The sequence below is a fragment of the Hippichthys cyanospilos genome, chromosome 1 (assembly GCF_059441005.1).
Source record: "Hippichthys cyanospilos isolate Australia breed blue-spotted pipefish chromosome 1, RoL_Hcya_1.0, whole genome shotgun sequence".
In the NCBI taxonomy this organism is placed as follows: domain Eukaryota; kingdom Metazoa; phylum Chordata; class Actinopteri; order Syngnathiformes; family Syngnathidae; genus Hippichthys; species Hippichthys cyanospilos.
Window position 1 is genome coordinate 17,329,761 of NC_142369.1, and position 21,613 is coordinate 17,351,373.

Genomic DNA, 21,613 nt, shown 5'->3' on the forward strand with positions numbered 1-21,613 from the left:
TATTTTTCTGTCCCTGGGTTTTATTAAATTACTGTTTGATAAGGCTACAACTCGAGACTATGAATATCCTTTAGGAACAATAGCAACATTTTATGTTTTAAGTGTCCATGTCTATACGTGTTTGATGATTAACACTCCTTGGGGAGAAACTACCCGTTCAACAGAGCTTAATGTCTATTGATCAGTGGAAGCTTTTAGCAAATCCATCCTCTTGGTTGACTGTGTTTCACAATCACCTGTGCAATTCCCCACTGTTCAACTCTGCTGTCTATGTTGCTGTTTAACACATGATATGGCCCCTGTTGATTTTGAATTGTTGCAGCACATTTGGCTATGCATAATGTGTTTTTCCTACACCTTCTCAGACAGACATTGCAGAAATTGATATTTGTGTTGCAGACTTTTCATTTTTTTGTTTTTTTGCTACATTTGGCATTCCAATTTGTTGAGTGATTTAGTGCAATGTGCAGATAATAATGAAATGTAGCAAAGAAAAAAATAAGTCGAGGATGAGATCATATCTTGTTTTTCAGTTAAATTAAAAAAAAACAACCTCATTTTGCAGCCAGTTCATTTGCAGACACTACTTTGGTGGGATAGGAATCACCCAAAGTAGGTCAGAGACCAAATAACAACCTAAGCTGTTGCTGACTCCTTTATCATTCCAGATACATTGTATTCAAAATGTGATATTGTTGTCTATTGCACAGTTCATATTATTGTGTTAATAAGTAACAGATTGTGGTGAAGTCAGATGCCAAAATTACATTATACAGCTCGATTAAAAATCAGTACACTGCTTGATGGCTGTTTGGCTCTTATTTTATTTATTCCAATTCTTTGAATGAAAATTTAAAGATTAACAATAGAAGTTGAAGTAGGTTCATACTGAGCAGCACACTTGAGCTGTAAAGCATCACCCTGGGGGGCTTTAGTTTTGCATTATGTTTGGAGGAACAATGGTGGATGTGAGTGAAAAAGAAGGTCACAGCAGGTAAAGATATGTATGCTGTGTTCTTCAAATGAAGAATGACACCTATATTTTTATGCACAGAATTATTCTTAGACTATCTCCAGAAGAAGATTTGAATTGAACCGATTGATGCCAATGACTATTTCCGAGCTCTGTTTTCATTTTTCTTCATGTTGGATTTCACATCTGTGCGGAACATATGACACGATGATTCGATAACGACGAAGGCAGACAGTTGTAATAAACTAAAATCCGAACAACTTCACTGTACTTACCATAATTTGCTTTTAAATCCTTAAAATATCTTTCTCCTCTCTCAGCAACAGGCAATCCACACCCAAAACAAACAAACAAACAGACAAACTTCTTCATAAGGAATATAATGAAAAGTAAATCTATTCTTCATTAAGCCAGTACCTGTATGTCTCAGAGATTTCTGAGGATTTTTTTAAATGTTCCGGTCGTTTCAGTGGAGGAGTGGTTTGCATGTCTGCTTTATAGTTGAGGAACCCAAGTTCTAATCCAGCTCACTCTGGACTTGCTGTGTGGAGTTTGCATGTTCTCCTCGAGACCATGTGGGTTCTTTCTGGGCACACCGGCTTCCTCCCACATTCCAAAAACATGCATGGCAGGTGAATTGGACACTCTAAATTGTCCTCATGTATGCATGGGCGCGTTGATGGTTGTTCATCCTGGTGTGCAATACAATTGGCTGGCAACCAGTTTAGAGTGTTTCCTGGCTACTGCACGATCAGCTGGGATAGGCACCAGCAAGCCTGTAACCCTTGTGAGGATAAGCAGCTCTGCAGAATTGATGTATGTTTCATGTACCATCTCTTTCATAATATTTTTTAAGTGCACCTACATCACTGTCAACAGCTAAAAAAAAGAGCTCCAATAAGGATACATTTGAGCTAAAAAAATGTCCAAAGAGAATAATTCCAGATGTGGTTCTCATTAATAATATAGTCCAAACAATACAACTGGCACTTGAGACGATAACTGTACCGGCATTGCTGAACAACACATGGATTCTTGTGAAATTCAGAGTTGGGAAAATCAGAAAGTGGTATTGATAGATACTTTGATTATTAATTTTAAAAAATGGTTATAAGTCCTTACTTGAAATGATTTCAGTTTCTCTAAAAGAACCCTTGAAGAAAATTAGATGAGGAAAACAAAATGTGAGTCACATCTTGGGAAAACTGGAGACAAAGCGTCCTCTTCTGGACACATTTGGCAAACATACTTTGCGGTATACTGTGCAGCACAATACTAGAGGTAAAGTATACACTACATTTCCCCCATTCCCACCCTAATGACTCCATAACAATGAAATACAATAAATGTTATCTTAATCTAATTTCATCAAATAATTTTTAGTTTATAATTTGATCATCTATGAGTGTACATATTTAAAACCACAAGACAAATAAATTATGTTTTATTTATGTTTTATTTTAACAAATTTAACCAATGGTGTTGAACTGACTTAAAAACACGGAAAGTAATTTTAAAAAAATGAATAAAAATAAATTAAATTAAATTGTCCAGCAGACGGCACTGCTGCAGCACTGATGATGCCATTATCTCATGCTGCAATGTCAAGATGGCGTACAGTAGTGAAACACATTACTACATTCCATTATAAGGCAACCAGAAACATCATTTCTTACATTAGGGGAGCAAATTGGTTGATAATAAAAATATACAGAATACTATTAAGTTTAATTCATCATTCTTTGTAGGCTTTCTGTGTATCCAAAACAGAAATGAGTTTCCACAGCATATATTATCATGAATCAGATTGGGATTACGCCCCATAAATGTAAATTGTGATTTAGCCAGTCAGTTTTATTCACCCTCCAATTTTGTTCTTATGTTTTCAGAACAAGAAAAACACAATGGAATAAACAACTTCTCCAATTTGCTCACACTGTGACGGTTTCTCTCATTGTCTAATGTTGTGCAGCTGGAAATAAAGATAGTTTTGCAAAACCTTAATTATATGGCATAAATAATTTGTATAGTGTCTGATTTAGTGAGCCATAAATCGTGGGACTTCCCACCTTCTCTTTTCACACAATGTCACACTATAACCAACAACATTATTTAATACATTTTATGAGGGCTGAGGGTATTTGTGTGTTAATCCGTTATGACAAGGGATCATGACCTTGTGACCGTGCAAGAAGTCCCAGAACCTGCTGAGCAAATGTAGAAGGCAATTTATGCTGTATAGCATTGTTCAGTAAAACAGTTCTTGTTTTGATGAACATATGATCTACATTTCAGCATTTTCTCCACTCAGCACCTCTAATGATTTAGTGAAATTAGATGATAGATTAGAGTGTTGTTTAAGGACCATTACTACACTGATTAGGCTTCAATTTTTAATGAAAAGTGCTATAACAATCGAAAGTTTCTATCCTGTGAGTTCATGCAGTACTGTTTTGCATCATTAGCGACTCTCACAGAGACAAATTGGTTGCATTACCAGCTGTCTGATGTTGCTTCGTTATTTGTCATAATAAGGTGCAGAATATTTGTACTTGTCTGAGAATTTGATTATGTGTTCGGGAACATCCACATTGTTCATCTATGTGTGAAGCAGTTACTTCTGGTGTCTTTGTGATGGTGCCCATTACAGATAATCTAGTTACTCAGCACAGTGGATATGTTACTTTTTTTTAAGTGTAAAAGATAAAACATATATATGAGTGGACATGACAAGTATTGGATGTGTCTCTTGTAGCATCTAGTTTTCAAGCTTTTTTTCTAGCTGTGGTTCTTCAAATTTTCACCATCCTGTTTGAACACTGACACTAGGAAAATTAAGTTCTTGAATATTGACACCAATAAAATGTCTTGCACATCAAGGTTGAGTATAAATTGCACCTAAACACGTGTATAAAAACAAACAACAGGTCAATATAGAACAATAGGTCAATATAAAAAAAATATTCAGTGCTCATTTTAGCTTGAAAACTGTAGGGTCCCCAGAACTCGCAATATAAAAAAAACTATAGGTTCTGACAGAAATGTTTGGAGTACCAAAACTTCCGCAGTTAAAAAGAAAAACTAAGTCCAAAGTTCAATCTGCATTTACAAAATATGAGATGATAGGGATTTTTTTTTTCCTCCTGAAGTAAACTATTTGAGAACCACTGCACCTTAAGGAGCAGGAGTTAAGAGCTAGCTAGTGTGTTTGCAGACATCTTCAACCTGTCCCTTGCACAAGTTTCTGACCCCACCTGCTTCGAGGACACGACTCACATCAAAAAGACCAATCCCCTAACCCCTTACAGTTTGCATATTGTCAGAACAGGTCCACCGATGATGCAGTCAACACTGTCGTCCACACAGCCCTCATGCACTTAGAGGGCAAGGACACGTATGCAAGAATGCTCTTCATCGATTACAGCTCAGCATTCAACACAGTCATCCCTCACAAACTGACAGATAAACTCCTTACACTTGGTCCGGCACTTCGCTTCTGCAATTGGGTGCTGAAGTTACTCATAGGCAGACCCCAATTAGGCGACATCCTAATTCTGGATGTGTCCAGAATCAGAACTGTAAGCACAGGGACACCCCAGGACTGTGTGGTCAGCCCCTCGCTTACACACTCTTCACTTATGACAATAAAACGCTTGGACCTTTGTGTTCTGCGGCTCGGTGGAGCAGTGGTTAGCAAGTCCGCGTCATAGTTAAGAGACCTGAGTTCAAATCCACCTCCTATGTGGAGTTTGCATGTTCTCCCTGAACCCACATGGTCTCTCTGGGTACCCCGGCTTCCTTCCGCACTCCAACAACATGCATGGCAGTTGTATTGAACGTACTAAATTGAGGGTTTGATTTGCTTAGGTTTGATTTGCTGCGTGAACAGTTCACCTTTATGTTCCCTGCATTTGGCAGGCAGGGTGTCCCCCGCCTACTGCCCGAAGTCAGCTAGGATAGGCACCAGCAAGCCTGCAACCCTTGTGAAGATAGGCAGCTCTAGAAAATGGATGCATAGAGATTCGGTATTCTCTTCAAAATATATTTTTAACACCTCACTCACAACATGACATATCGGTGAAACTAAATAGTGAAACAGTGATAGTTTTAAAGTGTGCTTTAATAAATAACGCTTGATTTAGCCTATCCAGAAAAGTATCCAAAAAATTACTGGTCATGTAAAAGTCTGAATAATTTAGATGCAGAATAAGTACTGCTAATTAATCTTTGTCTTTCTGTCCTATAATAGCTTGGGGTAAGAAGTAGTCAGGGAAAGCCAAAACAATGTAGTTCAGAGTTCAACGCACACAATAGTGAGTACAAACGGTAACCAGTCCATCCTCTTTACTATTGCAGATGAAAACTCTCCAACATGGCTTGCACATCACTGCGGGCTATATCTCACATGCACTATGTGGCAGAAAAAAAGTGCAATGAGAGCTTTTGAATCAAGGGGGGTGGATGGTGCAGGGAATTAAAGTGTAAATTTAATGAGGGCACGTAAAGTGGAAATCGCTGCATTGGAAAATCTCAATGCACTGCTGGCTGGGGGAGAAAAAGTGCAGCCCAAAGCAAAGAAGCTGGAACAAATCTTTAAACTGATTCACGCATTCTTGGTGAGCCGAGGCATCCTGGTTCCTTTTTAAGAGGGAAAATAAATGAATTCCAACATAATCGCCAAAGCTCTAAGACTAAGAGATACAACATGTACAAGAACGGAACTCCATAGGGGTGATGAGGCCTACATCCTTCCCTGGCTTATCTTCCTCAGCATTCTGTTCACTTCAGTTGGAAAACCCTCAATTTTAAGACCTGCTCAGCTTCCCCTTGCAGTGGATTATGGCTGTATGTCGCTATTTTCTCAAAGGTCAAGAGAGGCGATTAGTCTCTCTCTCACGCTGAATCCCAGTAGTGTCTGAGCAAGAATGATAGAGCAGTCTGTTCCTCCACTTCCTTGGATTGTGTCATTTAATTTCTCTTTATCCAAATTATGTCAAGTCATAAAGCAAAAATATATGTAATTGTATGTATATTTTGTTTGAATATGCTCTCAAAATGATGTGTTTTAAGCCCGTGTTTCTTTTGTTGCATTAGCCCTGGAAAGGAGCCAGCGTTTGTCTGAGTCTTTTTTTTTTCTTTCACTATACGAGAGAAAGTTTACTCCTCTACTTGCACTATTCTTTTATTTGCTTTGCTCCCTAGCCACCATATTTCTTTTTGTTGTTTGCAGCTGCTGCCGCAGATTGGATTGAGCATTTGCAGGGTTTCAAAATTCCCAAATGCTCAACCTTCCCTGCTTCCTTCAAACATGGCAGCTGAAAAGAAGCCAAAAGCAGGGAATCTTTGGAGGGTTGCATCCTCTGCTGTAGTAAGTACTGTACTTGCAACACAAGACATTCCTCATGGCTTTGTATCCTCTTTACCCGATTGTGGCTGTCGTCCTTTCCAGAGCAAGGACACACTATTGGTACACTTCAGACAAGTCATATCAGATGGCGACTGTAATCGTGAGGCAAAGCCAACCATGTCATACCTACCATTCAGCCAATCAAAAAGTACTGTAATGCCAATAATGGAAATCTTACACTTCAAATAACTACTGTCAAAGAAAAGTATTCAGCAGGTATTCCATATATATGCGCATGTGCTTTGAAAGTATGTGTGCATAAATGGGCTTTCAAACATCACTATAAGCTTTTTTTAAGCAGTATTTGGACAGTCATGAGGCAATCAGCATTTGACGTTGCAGTTCTTCTAAGCACATAATTCCCTTGCCCATGGCTTGCCAATTGACATTGGAGCAGCGTTGCAAAATTGCTTCCTGCCAAGAAGCCTTTCTATCGCTGACAGTTTCGAGACAGTTCGAGAAGCTTTAAGGCCGCCGCGCTGCCGGAATGCATTGTACAATTCACTATCCATGTGAAGTTTCTCAAAAAGGGATCAGCTTTTGACAAATCATGCAGCCTAAGGCTTTCTATTACCACCACTGATAATAATATTAAACTCCTAGAGCAGGCATTTGCTCAAAGCCAGGAATATTCAAGATTCAGTGTTTCTCACGTTTCTCCGTATAATTAAGGTCTGACTTTGCTGTCCACATGAATGTTGCTAAAAAGTACCAAGTTAAGACAAAAAAAACAAACAAAATAAAACAAAACAAAATCAAGGCATAAACATAAGAGGCTGAGCACAAGTATGAACCGTGAGTGGGTAGGTTATGTACAAATATCGACAATAACGTGCACATCTGCATGGTTGATCAAATAAGGAGTCGATCTGGGGGTTGCAACGGCTCTTCGTACCAACAAAGCTTGATTCAACCTAAAGTTGATATGGGTAAATCTTTGTCACTCTCACTTAACAAGTGAGTTGATTTAAAAATTGACGTGGTGGAAACTCAGACATAGATAACATGATCAATGATCGGGTGTCGAGGTGCTTGACCTTACTTTTGTCATATTAAAGACTCGTTCCCACGACATGGCATTCTATACTTTTCATGCTAGTGTTGCTAGTGACGTAATTGAAACGAAGTCTAGCTTTGTGGAACCTAAGCAAAATGTCCCATAGATTGAGAAAGACCTATCTCATTTCACTCTTTAATGTTATAATGGCGCTTATACATGAGTTTTGGTAGCACAAGATCAATTCATGAAAGAAACCTAAAGAATAGCCTCTCTATATAGCAGTGAGAATTAATTTCGCCTTGCAGCAAAGGTATTTGACAACAGGGCAGCTGAAGAGCAAATACGCATGGTCCCATAAATGCCCATTATGTACCGCTGAACAACACCCGCTGAGAAATAAATTAACATGAGGATAGACATTAAGAACAAAGACACTTCAGACCAAAATTGCATTTAGAGTCAAAGAACTTTGTTTAATTGCATTAGCTCAACTTTGAAGCATAGGTGAAATCCAATTTCAAAGTCTAAAAGAGCAAAGCTGCATCAAATTAAGTCTGCTCACTTGCTTCAATGTATTCCGGTGAAAATGACACCAAAGTACTGAAACACTTTTGATACAGGCAGTCGGAGAGCTTTTGAAGAATGGATGAAAACAATTACAACCATTAAAGGGACTCCACTGTATGATGAGATTGCGTTGAGATAATCCGGCCACTAAAAATGATGAAATCATCATGTAATTCGTGTAACATTGGGCAGAATCCTTATTCCAAGGAATATTTTGCTGCCTGACCTCATCTATTAAACTGCAATCAGTGTAAATCAGAGAGTATGGGCAGATGGTGGCCTTGCCAGCTAATAGCTGAATTAGGTTTCTCTTGTGAAGGGTCTATCATCATGTATCATTCACTAGTTCCAAGCGAATGCCATAATTGTGTTTAACCTAAGCAGTTCTCTGTTGGTGCAGGCAAAAAAATAAATAAAATATTGAAAATGACGCTCAATTTGAAAGACTTAACCAATAATGTTTTATTTAAAGTCCCTGTTAGGTGAAAACTCACACTGAATCTTATGAGTGTAACTGGGTGCAATTCTATCCGTGCTAAGTCAGTAGAACAGAATGGTAAAAAATGGTGTGTTTAGATTTTACGCCATCCATTCTTCAAGTGCCTAATCTTGTCTGAAGTGATAACATTTTTCTCCTTCATATTTTTGTTTTTTGTGGCCTATCACAATCACGGATTAAAATTAACTGATCACCCATCAGATCACAAGATAGTGCATTATGTCCCTTTATAGAAGTGTCTTTAAATAACTTGTTTATTTAGTGCATATACTTGTATACTTTTTTTTTTAGAGAATAACAAAAAGTTTTTGTAGAGTATTTCTAAAACAAAGCATTTTTGGCATGCTTTAAAAATCTTTGCCATAGCTAAAGCTTACAGAGATGCAGCATCAGTGCCCTCTAGAAGGCATTAAAAAACTGGCCAGACATCACATCAAAGTTCAGTCAGCTAAAACAAAACGAAATGAAACGAAACGAAACGAAACATATATAAATAATGGATGCAAAACTGATGGGAATTAAGCAACTATATTGTCATTCAATGATTTGACATCACCAAATAATTACTGCAAATAAAGGAACTGCTGCCACAGCAAACCTTCCTAAAACTCTGGAAAATGAACAGTCACAATAGTGCAAATAAAAAGTGTAATGTTGCTCCTCAAAAAATTTATACAACAATACATTGATCGCTTTGCAAATTGTGACATTACAGCATAAAATGGAAAATATCAGCCGATCATCATCAAGACAATATGACAGTATGCTAATCAGTCATAGACTAGTTCTATAGCCACAATTCAACACAGTGTACGGTAGCTCTCAATCTTCACAATTTAGTTTTTTAGCAAATATCTTCAAACATGTCTTGTCAATTCTCTGGGTCTAACAATATGGCCATCATTTTGATGTGGAATTATACTGCAACACAATGAAGAAAAAATTCAAATAAGGACCTTGCTCAAATACCTAAATATGTCAACTCGTCAATGTATCCCCATCTAATCGTTGTTAAGCCATAAATGATTACACAATGTTTACATTTGGATTTAATTCTATTGTGCATGTGTACCTAGTGTTGTGCCTGGTCTTTGTAAGTCATCACATGTTTATCTAAACTGTGAATAAATTAAAACACAGACATGATCTAGCTTGTGACCGACAGAATGACTGTGTTGTGACGTCGTGCAATGAAATTCAAAATAGCACGCTAAACCTAATTCCAGAAAATCCAAGATCATGTCATTGAGGATTGAGTTAGTTTTGCGCTTTTGTTTTCTAGCATCACTCTTACTTGGAGTGATCTAAGCGCTCCCATTACAAATTCAGCAGATGTTTCTCTTCACTCAGCTTCCTCATTTGCCATGCAAGCTGAGCTGTCAGGAGGAGGCCCACAATCTTTCCTTCAGTCCTTATCGTGCTTCCTCTCATCCATCCCTTTCTCTTTGCTTCACTTTTCCCTGAGTGGCTGCCCACCCCTGCCATGACTTTGTTCACCAAATTAACTTGGGCACCTACTGTGATTGGGATCAGCCAGTGGAAAGTCAACTTTAACCTTGCTTATTAATTGGATATCACAACCTCTTCTATGAGTATAAAGAGTGTTTCAAGCAGATAGCGTTCACGCGCACAAACACACACGCAGTATAAAGAACCTCACTGACATTATGACCATCACAAACAACCCTGTGACACGCTTTGAACAAATTCTATACCATCCCTGACATCAATTCCCAAACTGCTATTTCATCTTGTGGACCACAAAACAAGGCTGTAGACTTTTAAATGGAAATGCAGTATTAGCAACAGAAACATCTTTATCTGGAACCTCATCTCATCTATAGCTGCTGCGAGAAATCCAGGTAACCTTTAATACTGATATGAAGGTTTTAACGGTGAAAAAATTGTCTCGGCAAATGGCTTTTTCTGCCTCCTTTAATTTGTTTTTATGCCCAATTGCGTTTTGTATTCATTGAATGAAAAATACTCGTGGTTCACACCTTTGTATCAAAATTCTGAGATTCAAACATTAAATGCGTTCTGATGTACAATACTTTCCATGAGGGTCTGTCTCAGCACTTTTGCAAAAAAATATACATGCCCGTTTTATTGCAGACCTCATTGTCCATACAAGTGAGCAATTGTGTATGTGCTGCTTAGGAAAAAAGAAACAACACAGAAATGACACCTCTGTCCTAGGCTATGTGACACTATGTGTCAAGCTTGGTTTAGTGACTTCACATAGCGTTTGCGGTTGTGTTTCTTCAAATGGAACAATTACTGTCATGTCCCACATCCTCTCAACAAACATTGTGGCAACCTCCATCAAAACGGTGCTTGTGTAAACACTGCCCCGAAATGATTTCATTAATATGGAAGAGGGACAATCAATTAAGCGCATATTTTGAAGCTCTGACGTTTCTCATCTTATAAGGACACATTTTCCCAAGTCGCTCTGAATTCATTACATGTGCTGTACATAAATAAAATTGTCCGATTGGAGGCGCTGTTGAGCTGTTCAACAGAACTAAATGGAGGCTTTTAACTGCTGTGGCTCCTGAGACACCTCGGTTGAGCTCTACTCAAGATTCCGAAAAGGCAAACACAATTGCAACAATCTCAAAAGTGCTGACTTCCACACTTCACAATAATTGGCTCAAATAAGGGGCAATGACACTGTACTTCAGTGAATTTTTCTTGTACTTGTCTTTGTTTTTTTCTGACCACTTTTACTTGACTTTTTTGGCTATCTTGACCAATGTCCAACCAATCTGGGAAAATAAATAACGTTCCTCAGATATGCAAGAAACCACCATGCCTGAAGAAAAAACAAACAATCTGAGACTGAACGCCTAAATGATGAAGTGTCCGTCTTTTTTGTGTGTGTACAGGCACACACATTTGGCACATGCTGCCTGCCTGGTTCTGACTTGTTACCTGAGATTCAGAAGCTTTCCTGAAACTCTGGTCTACCGTCCTGAAAATACTTGTAAAATGCAATTAAACATTGGAGACGGCAGAGGGATATCTGGCAGCTGAAAGGATTCGGAAACAAATCACAGTCAACATTTGTACCAAACATGTAAAATTATCACCTCTTTTAGTCACTTGAACATTAAAAAAAAAAAACAAAAAAAAAAAACAACCAAATACCTCATAGCGATAAAATGTTGTGCTATGTAATACTCCATGATGAAAAACCATGGTACCAATGCAGCAGTCTTGGCGAACAGTCCTGATGTTAACTTAACTATTATTGCTTGAGCTTAATTCTTTGTGAATTTGAGAACTGCATTCATACTAGTCAAAGATTTGGGGCGGTGAAGTGACCTTATCTTCAAACCTTGGGAGCACTTTAAATACTGCAAACGCTCCCTTGAGGAGCAGAGTGCAAGTCGTTTTGCCACCTTTGCAATATGGCACCTGTGCACCACAGGCAAATGCGCATTGCTGACAACAACTGAATGAGTCTATTTAATTTATGCAATAATGCAGAAATGCACAAACACACAGCTTTGGCATATATGTGACAGATTATAGCGGGCTGCCAGTCTGTTTATTTCAGCACAGAAAACACAAACTGTTTGAGTGGCGTGCTTGTGGATGTACTTGAGCAGTGTTTGTACATCTGTTTGTGGGGCTTAAATATGGGCAAACACAGATGTGAACGGGAGGTGTGTGGCAGCAAGCTCTCGTTGAGCTCAACAACACTGGGCTCCAGTAACGAGGGAGCCATAACATTGGACAGACAGACACTTCCTGGAAAATCTTCAAATATTTTCTCTCTAAATGCCGGTAAAACGAAATGTGTGGCAGTGAAAACAATAACAACTGTTCAGTTTTTCTGCCTTTTATTCTCGCTCTCCATCTGGTGTGGCCTCACATTGTTAGACCTCATTCGCACACTGCATGCATGCTGTTCGAGCATATCTGAAAGTGTCTGAAGGGATGGTTCACTTGAGAAAATGATATCATTCACTGTTGGGTTTTTCTAGTCTATGCAAGACGTGTGGAAACAGAACATCACTTTCTTGGTGGGTTTTTTTTTTTTTAACACACATCCAGTTTACTCCCATAGACTGTCTGTCCAAAATTATGTTCAGATATGTTCATTAGAACTATATGTTTTTATGAAATGAAACAGTGATTGACTTATATATTTGTTGTATAATTAGATTATAAGAATAATTAAAATGAGATATATAAGAATAATTTGACATGATTACAACAATCGAAATGACCACTCTTTCACTAAGCAATGCTGAATACATTCACATATATTACAAACTAAAGTGACACATACTCTTTTTGTACCATAGCTATGCTTACTCTGAGTGTGAAGTACCTAATCTTGTCTGACGTGATAACATTTGTCTTCTTAATATTTTAAATAAGATAAGATTTACCTACCCCCTAATCTTAATCTTCAACTCAATAAAAGTGCTGCTCTCAAATCCACAGTGAAATACTGGCATCTTCAAGGATCTGTTGCAGTGTTTTACAAAAGATGAATTTTACAGATAAACTGGGTGAGATTCTCTTCCATGCCTACCTATTAAAAACAAAGAAAAGAAAAAAAAGACGTCATTTATGGACAAGTTTTTGTCAGGAGACAGTTGATTTCCAGCTGACCAATATAAACGTCCATAAGTGAATGAGTTTAATTCCAATACTTTGAGGTTTATAAACTACTATTTTACCCCATGCTTTAAATTATGCAGTCGTAAATGTGATGCGGTGTATTTATGCATTTATATTGACGAGATTCAAGCCACCAATTGATTTACGCATAGTCTCTTTGCATCTGATCGGTGCAATTACGAAACACGTTGCAGTGCGTGGCTGTGTAGGAGCAATTGAAAGGAAAAGGGAGCATCTTGAGTTGAATTTAATGAGCATAGGGAATGAGGGCCATAAATGAAGACATTTCTGCAGTGCGCCCACCCGTCTCTGTTGTTTGTTTGGCTACCGGACTCCCACCATTATTCGCAACATATTGCAACTACGGCATGGTAACACATGGGTTTCCAAGGACTGCTTTACTGCTAGATTAAAAAAAAAAAAGCACTTGTGTTCATTTCATTTTATTTTATATTGTACTGTGAAAATATTCTCGACTCTTCAATAAAGCAAGCAATTCAACCAGTTTTAATGTATTTGTAAAAATGTAATAATTTGGAAATTTGTCAAAATGCGGTTTGTGTCGACAATCGCTTGCTAACTAACGATGAAGCCAGCAAAGCTATAGCGGCATTTTATTTTATAATGCTATTTTGGACTAAATAATTGGCAGCAAAGTGTTTGGGGGAAACTGACCCAGTTTGTTATGCAAGTTTCAATTTTTATATTGTAAACGTCAGTATACTGTGGCTGAAAGGTAACAAATATACTTGTCAAATTGAATCTGTTGATTGATAAAAAAGGAACTTATATTCGGTTTAATTAGATATGGAAGCCCGGGGCTAATAAAGCAAAGAGGCAAATATATGTATGGATTGGTGGCTGAATTTAGCAACATCGTGCTAGATTAGAATTTCAAGCAAAGTTATTTGGTTTTCTTGTGTTTCAGCAAACTGGACACACAATTACAGTGACTTACAACAAAATGGATTAAAACATCACATTTTTTGATGTACACTTAGCCCTAATTGCTATTCTATTTGAATATTGGGAGATGATGATGCTACCTAGAAGGTTAAGCTCAGTAAGTACAGTATTTTACTGTCCAAAATGTTTGAGAACCACTGATTCAGACCACGAAACATTATGTGACCAAGGGCACATTTTCCAAAGCAGTATCTTGATGTACTTTGGCAGTGAAGTGAGTTTCTGCATGGCTGAGGCTTCTCTGCCAAAGTGGAAGGTGCAGGTAGCTTCATCTTTCTGCTTGGGCAGTTCCTCACTTCCCCATGAGTCAGCATCTTTGAGCTCAAGCGTGGTAAACAGACAGTAGCGGAAAAGTGGATGTGATTAGCAGGAAACTTGAGTGTGTCCTTGAAACTCGGAAGGAGTCTTGCGAGGCTGCTGTTCCAACACTGCAGCTGTCTTCCACCAAGCAGAAGGCAGCCGGTCCTTTCGTAAACCAACACAATCAACTGGCTCGATTGCTGTGCAAGATGACAACAAATTGCCTGTTAGAGCTCATCTGAGCCACACATAAGAGTAAAATTCACCTGTGGCGTATTTATCAGACACCCATTTTCATTTAGACTAATGTCAATGATAATACCTTCAGTCACAAACATCACAGACTCTCAATGTTCCAGCTGCACGAGAGGAAAAGAATGGTAAAATATTGAGTCTTTCCACAAGATGGCTGCTACAAGCCAAGCTGTGTATATTCTGCTCTGAAGTGCAAATGAGTCCTATAATTAGATTCCACGTGTGTGATGTGGAAGAGACTAGTATTGAACACTCCACAGAGGCCGGAATAAATGGCCGCAGATGCTGCAAATTTGGTGACTTATCAGGGAGGAGACATAAAACAGCATTTAGCTACTTGGACAAAGTCTCGAAGTAATTGCTGCAACAGAGATTACCATGTGAAGACCTACCTTTTTAGTTGCTGCATTAATGAGGATTAACCTACTTATTTTATTAGCCTGCATGACATTAAGCAATCTCTGAATGATTATAAACTGGCATGGAATTGATCTTTAATGGCTACACTTTGTTTTAATTAGAGGCTATACGCCCTGGAATACAAAGCATTCGGCACAACAATTACAATAATGTGTTTACGTGCTTTAATGAAGATGCAAATGCTGGCGTAGCCAGGCAAAATTGACATAAACGCACAACAGCATATTCCCTTACACAGGCATACCGAACGTACCATGACAAACTCCTGCAATAGACTTGGCATGCTGGTGTCATCCTCCTGTATGGTACTCTGCTTTCCCCTCCCCCCAGCTTCTCCATGGCGGGGAGATATGACGAGCTTGGCTGAAATGTGTCATGTGGGCTATTGTGAGCATAGGAATCCCTGCTGCAACATGCCCTCCTCTGGCACGGACTTTTGCTAAGTCGCCTGAAATGCACTGCAGTTTGGCCTTCGTATATAGCGGATAACACCACTGTGTCTAATTTGTCCACACTGATGGAGTGGGGCATCACCTAGGGTTCTTAAAAGCCCTGCTCACAAGCTTAATGGTAGATAATAGATCAAACATTTATACCATAAATGCCCAAAGAGTGCACTTTTCTCTCCGAGACGGCCAAATAATGTGATTTTCCACTCCATTTAATCCAAAATTTGTACTTTCTCGAGGCACAAATCCACATGCAGTGTCAGTATTCAGGCAACGGGTGTCCAAATATAGAAACACTTTTGAATCTCTTAAACACAGTCAAATACAATAAATTTCACGACAATGGGTGACTAGGTCAAAATATTGCATCGTAAAATTTTACAATGTTTTAGTAAATGTCTCAATCTCATATGACCTAGTGATAATAATACTTTGTAAAAGATTGTGTTCACAAATACTGTGGTGCATTGAAACACAAGGTTATTCTTGGGGGGGGGTCTGAATTTTCTCTATGTCTATAATGTATATATTATAAATACACATTTGATGATGGCACAAGAATTCTATCAAAAGTAAGCTAGGGTAAAATTTTAAATACGCCTGTGCCTGTGGTATGTCTATGAGTGTTGTTCAATCTTTTGTTTTTCACATCGCAACATTGATGTATTTGCGTGGCAGTAAATGTAATGTAACAATAAACTGTTCCATTGTCTCCAAATAAAAACACACACACCTGGAGAATTACGTACTTAGAAAAGCTATGTTTTTAAACATGGTATCCGTACATATCCTAAAAAAATAAAGTAAAATAAATGTAATCAGGGGCACTGCTAGAATTTTCTTTTCACTTAACCGACGGGTAATAATGCATGGAAAAATGGTAGAAAAATCAGATATAATGGGGGTAGCTATGTTCACCATGTAGCTCCGATACTTAAATTGATAATTCCAGGAGTGTAAAGGTTTAGCCTGAGTCTTGAACAAGGTGCATGTGACCAGTGTGCAAATCAGTTGGCTTCCATTCAATGCGTTTTAAAAGGTTAATTATTCCTTTAACTGATCGATTGTACTTACGGCCAATCGAGGACATTGAGTTAAATGCCAAAGAAAATGCGAAGACAAGCATAGCTGCTGGTAGTTTTGGTCTTTCACCTGTGAAAGACTATAGTGTCAAAGTCCGGAGAACAAAATTTCATCTTTGCAAAAGTGGACGGTAAAAATCTACACGCTGCCGTGTTTCTTGTCTGACAAATGGCATCGTGAAAAGCCACATATTCACAGCCTCTTGTGCAGTACTCAGAAGAGGGCGCCGGTATGAAACATCACTTCTGAGACACGTATTTGTCTCTGATGCCTCGAGAGCTCTTAAGAGGTGTCTGCAAAAAGAATGAGCGACATGAAGGATGGCTCATTACAGGCTGATATGAGGGAACATTCTGAAAAGAGATTGTTGTTGGCGACTGCGGCGGCGACGGGCTCAGCGCTGTCGTCTGTATAAGCAGAGAAAGATATGGCAAGATCACAGAACAGAATTTCAATGTCATGCATTATGCAGTGTTGACAATTTCTCATGAGACGCTGATGTTGTTTCCTCACGTGTGGAGACAGGAAAAATTAAAGGTTGCTACAAGAGTTAAATATGGCCGTAAGTTAAAAGTCTTTGGAGGTTTAGAATGCTGCAACGATGTACATTAAGACCACATCCTCTCTCCCCTTGAGCTATACACAAAGGACAATCTATTCTAAGCGAAACATGGAAAACGTTCTCTACTTGTTGACCCCATTACATGTGTGATATTTAATTAGAGCCAAAAATCCGCGCAAAATAAAAAATGACATATTGCAGACACACGTACAAGTACCTGGCAGGCTTACAAGTCACTATTACGGATGTGTTTGTGAGACACTAAAAGGTCTGTCAGCTTGTTTTTCACGCGGGCTGTCTCGTGTGGTTGTGCCAGCTCGGGCACAGTGCACGCTGAACAAAAATTTCACATTACCGCCTACCGTTTGAATATTTTGTCCTTGGATAATTATCGCCATGAGCGCAAGGTTAATAGAATGGAAATAAGTTACTAGGAGTTCAACTAAATTGAGCCTTAGCCATCATGAGGCAAGCAGACTAAAATTCCCAACACGGCTTACGTTTTTAATGTTTAAAGGTAGTTTGGAGCAGTACTTGATTAATGCAGATTCTAGGTCAAAAGATAACGAAGTGCATGAAGTTTGGAGGCAAATTAACTGTATACTGGCAGTCTATAGACAAAAGATCACATCACAGAGAGCGGTGAAGGCAACAAAAAAATTCTTCATATGCGGTTTAGAAAGGCGACTTAACCTAACTTGCATGCTTTCCGAATGTGGAAAAAATAAACCCAGGAACGTACCAGGACAGGCACATCCATATCCATATCATGAACCTCAGAAGAGACAGACGAGCAAACTATGAGACGGTTGTGCTGTTACAAACAGCAACAATGAAATCTTTAACACTTAAGATCTTTTTCTGCACTCACATATTTGCTTAAACCACACAGGACACAACAGCCGTGTCCTATTTTAAAAATATCACCTTTTGCCTTTGTGAAAAGTGGCATCAGGTCAAGGAAATGAGAACAATTCCTACATGAGTTAAAAACAAATGATTTAATGTCATCGTATAAGGGCTGGCAGTCTGTCAAAGATCTCATGCGTAATTACCATTTTAAGAGCGGAATATAGAAAGGTTAGAATCATAGGATTTAAAGCGTGATCCAATGCCCCAAGTAGTCTAGCTTAAATGTGAAGTGTATATTTTGTATAGTGATGGGGCAAAATGTGGCATGTTTAAGGAAGTGGGTCAATGGTTTGGCAGGCTAAATTAAAATCATTTCGCAAGTATCATCCACTGTTGCAGTGGACCTGTGTGGAAAAGGAGAATTTTCCTTGTTTGTGTAGGTTTTGATTTGATTGATAAGGTAAGTGAAAAAAATGCAAACACTTATTAATCCATCCATCCAGTTCGGATCATGAGGGCAGCAGCTTCAACATGGAAAACCATACTTCCTTTTTCCCCAGCCACTTCAACCAGTTCTTTTGGGAGGATCCCCAGGCTAAATGAGAAACATAGTCTCACCAGCATGTCCTGGGGTTGTGCCCAGGGCCTTCTCCTGGTGGATCATGCCCAGAACACCTCACCAGTGAGGGATCCAGGAGGCATCTGAACAAGGTGCCTTGTCAGCAAGATCCCTGTCGCAATTAGCAAGCTAAACTAACCCTAATATTCACTGTACAATTGCTATTAAAAGAGTCTACAATGGGTATCAGATGAATCATATAAAACTCATGTTAAAAAGTACGTTAGAAACACCTTAACAATGATGTTGGCGAGCTGCTAACGTTAGCCACACTGAAACCATCTATTTTTTTAAACATCTGTCCCTAACCTAGCCAACTGAACTTGAATTTGATTACAAAATTAACACTGACATTGTGAAATGTTTTTGAACTGAACGGTTTCTGCCTAAATCATAAACAATGCATCACTATGCTGAGAAGCTAATAAAGCGATTAAAATAAAAAATAAAAAAAATGGTATCTTGTCTTTAACAGATTACAATACAATACATATTTAAGTATTTGTACCTTTGACTGAATGTGTAATGAGCTTAATGAGCTATAGTACATTTAGATTGGCAAATGCATATTTCCAGTTATGGTGATGAGAGTAATATAAAAGTAATGCAATAGCAGTGAAATGCATTACATTTCAAATACAGTAATATTGTAATTTAAGTAATTACTTTGAAATGACAGCAAAAAGTAATAAGTCACCCAACACTGGTCATATTTGATGGAATTTTATTTACAAAGACTTAAGAGAGCTCCACTGTTCTACACATATAGAAGTCTGATGAAATATGTTCCTGCTGATGGCCTGCAAAAAGAAGAAGAAAAAAACAACAACATGAGCTTACGTGGAAATAAATAGGGTTTTGATGCACTTTTTAAAAATTTGTGAGCTCACAACCAGCTCAAAGAAAACAATGATTTCATAAAAAGAATAATTGATGATAATAAATACCTGGGAAGGCAGTTTACTTTTTCAGGATCTGATGTCTGACCACAAGAAAGGGGAATGCAAAGCCGCTGCCAAAGAACACCACCATCATGCCCAGGAGGCGCCACTTGTTGTCCACTGAAAATGGAAGGTTCTATAAAAACACAAGTGTATTAGAAGTCAATTCACATGTTGGCAATGAATGACACACATGGACTAAATACATCATACATTTGGATATTAAGCTGAGTCGACAAAAAAAAAAAAAATAGCAAATCTTACTCGGTTAAAAAAATAAACGGCAATAAATATCTGTACTGCAAACTACTTAGGTTACAACTAGGGGGATAGGCATGTCCTTTGCTGCACAGTTCGCGATTGCAAAGTGAGCTAATTATTGTAGTGATTAGTTATATAGACCACATAGCACGCATGGAATAACGTTTCCAAAAGGGATTGTTGAGCCTACTCTATGAGAATGACATTATCAGTAGACTGTGCCAAACGACAAACCGGGTTGGCCACGAAGCTAATGCTAAGCTAAATGCTGTCAAGATCAATCGTTTACCGCTTCCATGATGACTTAGGATATTACGTTACGACTTGAACGGACAGCAATAGTTATTTACGAGATATGTTGTAGTTTATTTGGTTATAAGAAACACCGTAACCATAAAGTTGAGAAGTTGCTGGTGTGACCTCCAGGTTACCTTAACTACTATGGCTTGAACATAACACCAGGCCGCGACTTAAAAAGGACTACAATGAATAATCTACTACTGCTTTGAACATGTGATTATTTTTTTACCTTTCCCGGTCCTTCGGCATAATGCGAAGAACGAACAGCAGACGTTGTGAATCGCCTCACAGCTTGTCCAAACATGGTGAAGAATTGTTTTCGCTACACCGGTAACCGCGACCTTCTTTCTGTGGGAGATCGAGAGCGCTTGCGTGCCGCAAAGAATGCTGGGAAACACTGCAACTCATGGGAAATGTAGTAGAAAGATAGAAGGATATAGGTTCTTCCCTTTGAGTACCTGCGATTGGAAAAAACAAAACAAAAACATTGATACTTACTTGAGTTGCGAGCAAAAAATACCAGCATCAGTCCGGAACAAAGTAAAATAAATAAATAAATAAATATAAAGAAAAGAGCCCGGTGAAATGCTTGCTTCCACCTGTTTATCACTGCTCCCAGTCGAAGTCGACTGGAATGCTAATAATAAAACAGAGAATTGCACATTGTATTTTTAATCAACCGTCAGCTCAGTTTTATTCATTGAGCACGTCAAAGTAGCTCAAACAATGTAATGTACCAACATAAATACAAAAAAAAAAACAAGACTGCTGAGAAAAAACAAACAAACAATAAAACTACAACGGAGGTCCAAACAATACAAAAAATTAGACAGTTAGATGGCTGTTTAATACTACTAATAATGTCATACAATTTTAAAGGTCATAAGTTTTAGGTTGAACCTGTACTACAGTACATGTTGTCAAACGGCTATCTTTTAATGGTGTATAATTGTCTGTGGTGTTTTCTGTACAGTGAGGGTTTGCATGCGTAAGGATGAGGGAAAACATTTTGTGCATCTATGTTGCGTAATAGTGTGTATGATTTTCTTAACAACACTTGGTGTCTGTACTCTGGATTGTTTGGATATGCTTCTCTACTCCCATTTTAATTGAATGAATTTTTGCCTTCTCTTTTAAATATTCATAGGTGGCCCATATACTTTTGAAGTACATTATATAAAATTGAAAAAGTAATTGATGTGAAGCTTGCCTAATGAATTTATTTATATTGTACCATTCCTAAATAATAATGCCTAAAATTGGCTGCATCCTGCTTCAATGTTTATTTTTTTGAAAGGTTGCTGGATTGCTCCCTTTTTAAAATTTGATCTCATAATCGAAAATATACAGTATGATGGAGGAGTATTGTCTTGAACGTGGGTTTAAATGGGGCTATAAAAGGTAAACAGCTGTTTTGAGGTAAAGTTTTCATTTATTCCTGGAAGCCATCCATACCACAAGTGATGGCCCAAACAATGTCAAAAACCTTTTATTTTCCTGGTCTTCTGACATTTTTGT

General features: G+C 38.3%; 1 protein-coding gene across 1 annotated transcript; it reads right to left on the reverse strand.

Annotated features, from left to right (window-relative positions):
• Positions 1-19,300: 19,300 nt before the first annotated feature.
• cox7c (cytochrome c oxidase subunit 7C) lies at positions 19,301-20,490 on the reverse strand. The gene is made up of 3 exons (XM_088423644.1): positions 20,325-20,490; positions 19,541-19,670; positions 19,301-19,393 (listed from the first exon to the last, which is right to left on the reverse strand). Exons 1-2 carry the CDS (start codon positions 20,397-20,399, stop codon positions 19,554-19,556), a joined length of 192 nt encoding a protein of 63 aa, XP_088279770.1. The 5' UTR covers positions 20,400-20,490; the 3' UTR covers positions 19,301-19,393; positions 19,541-19,553.
• Between the last annotated feature and the right edge of the window lie 1,123 nt (positions 20,491-21,613).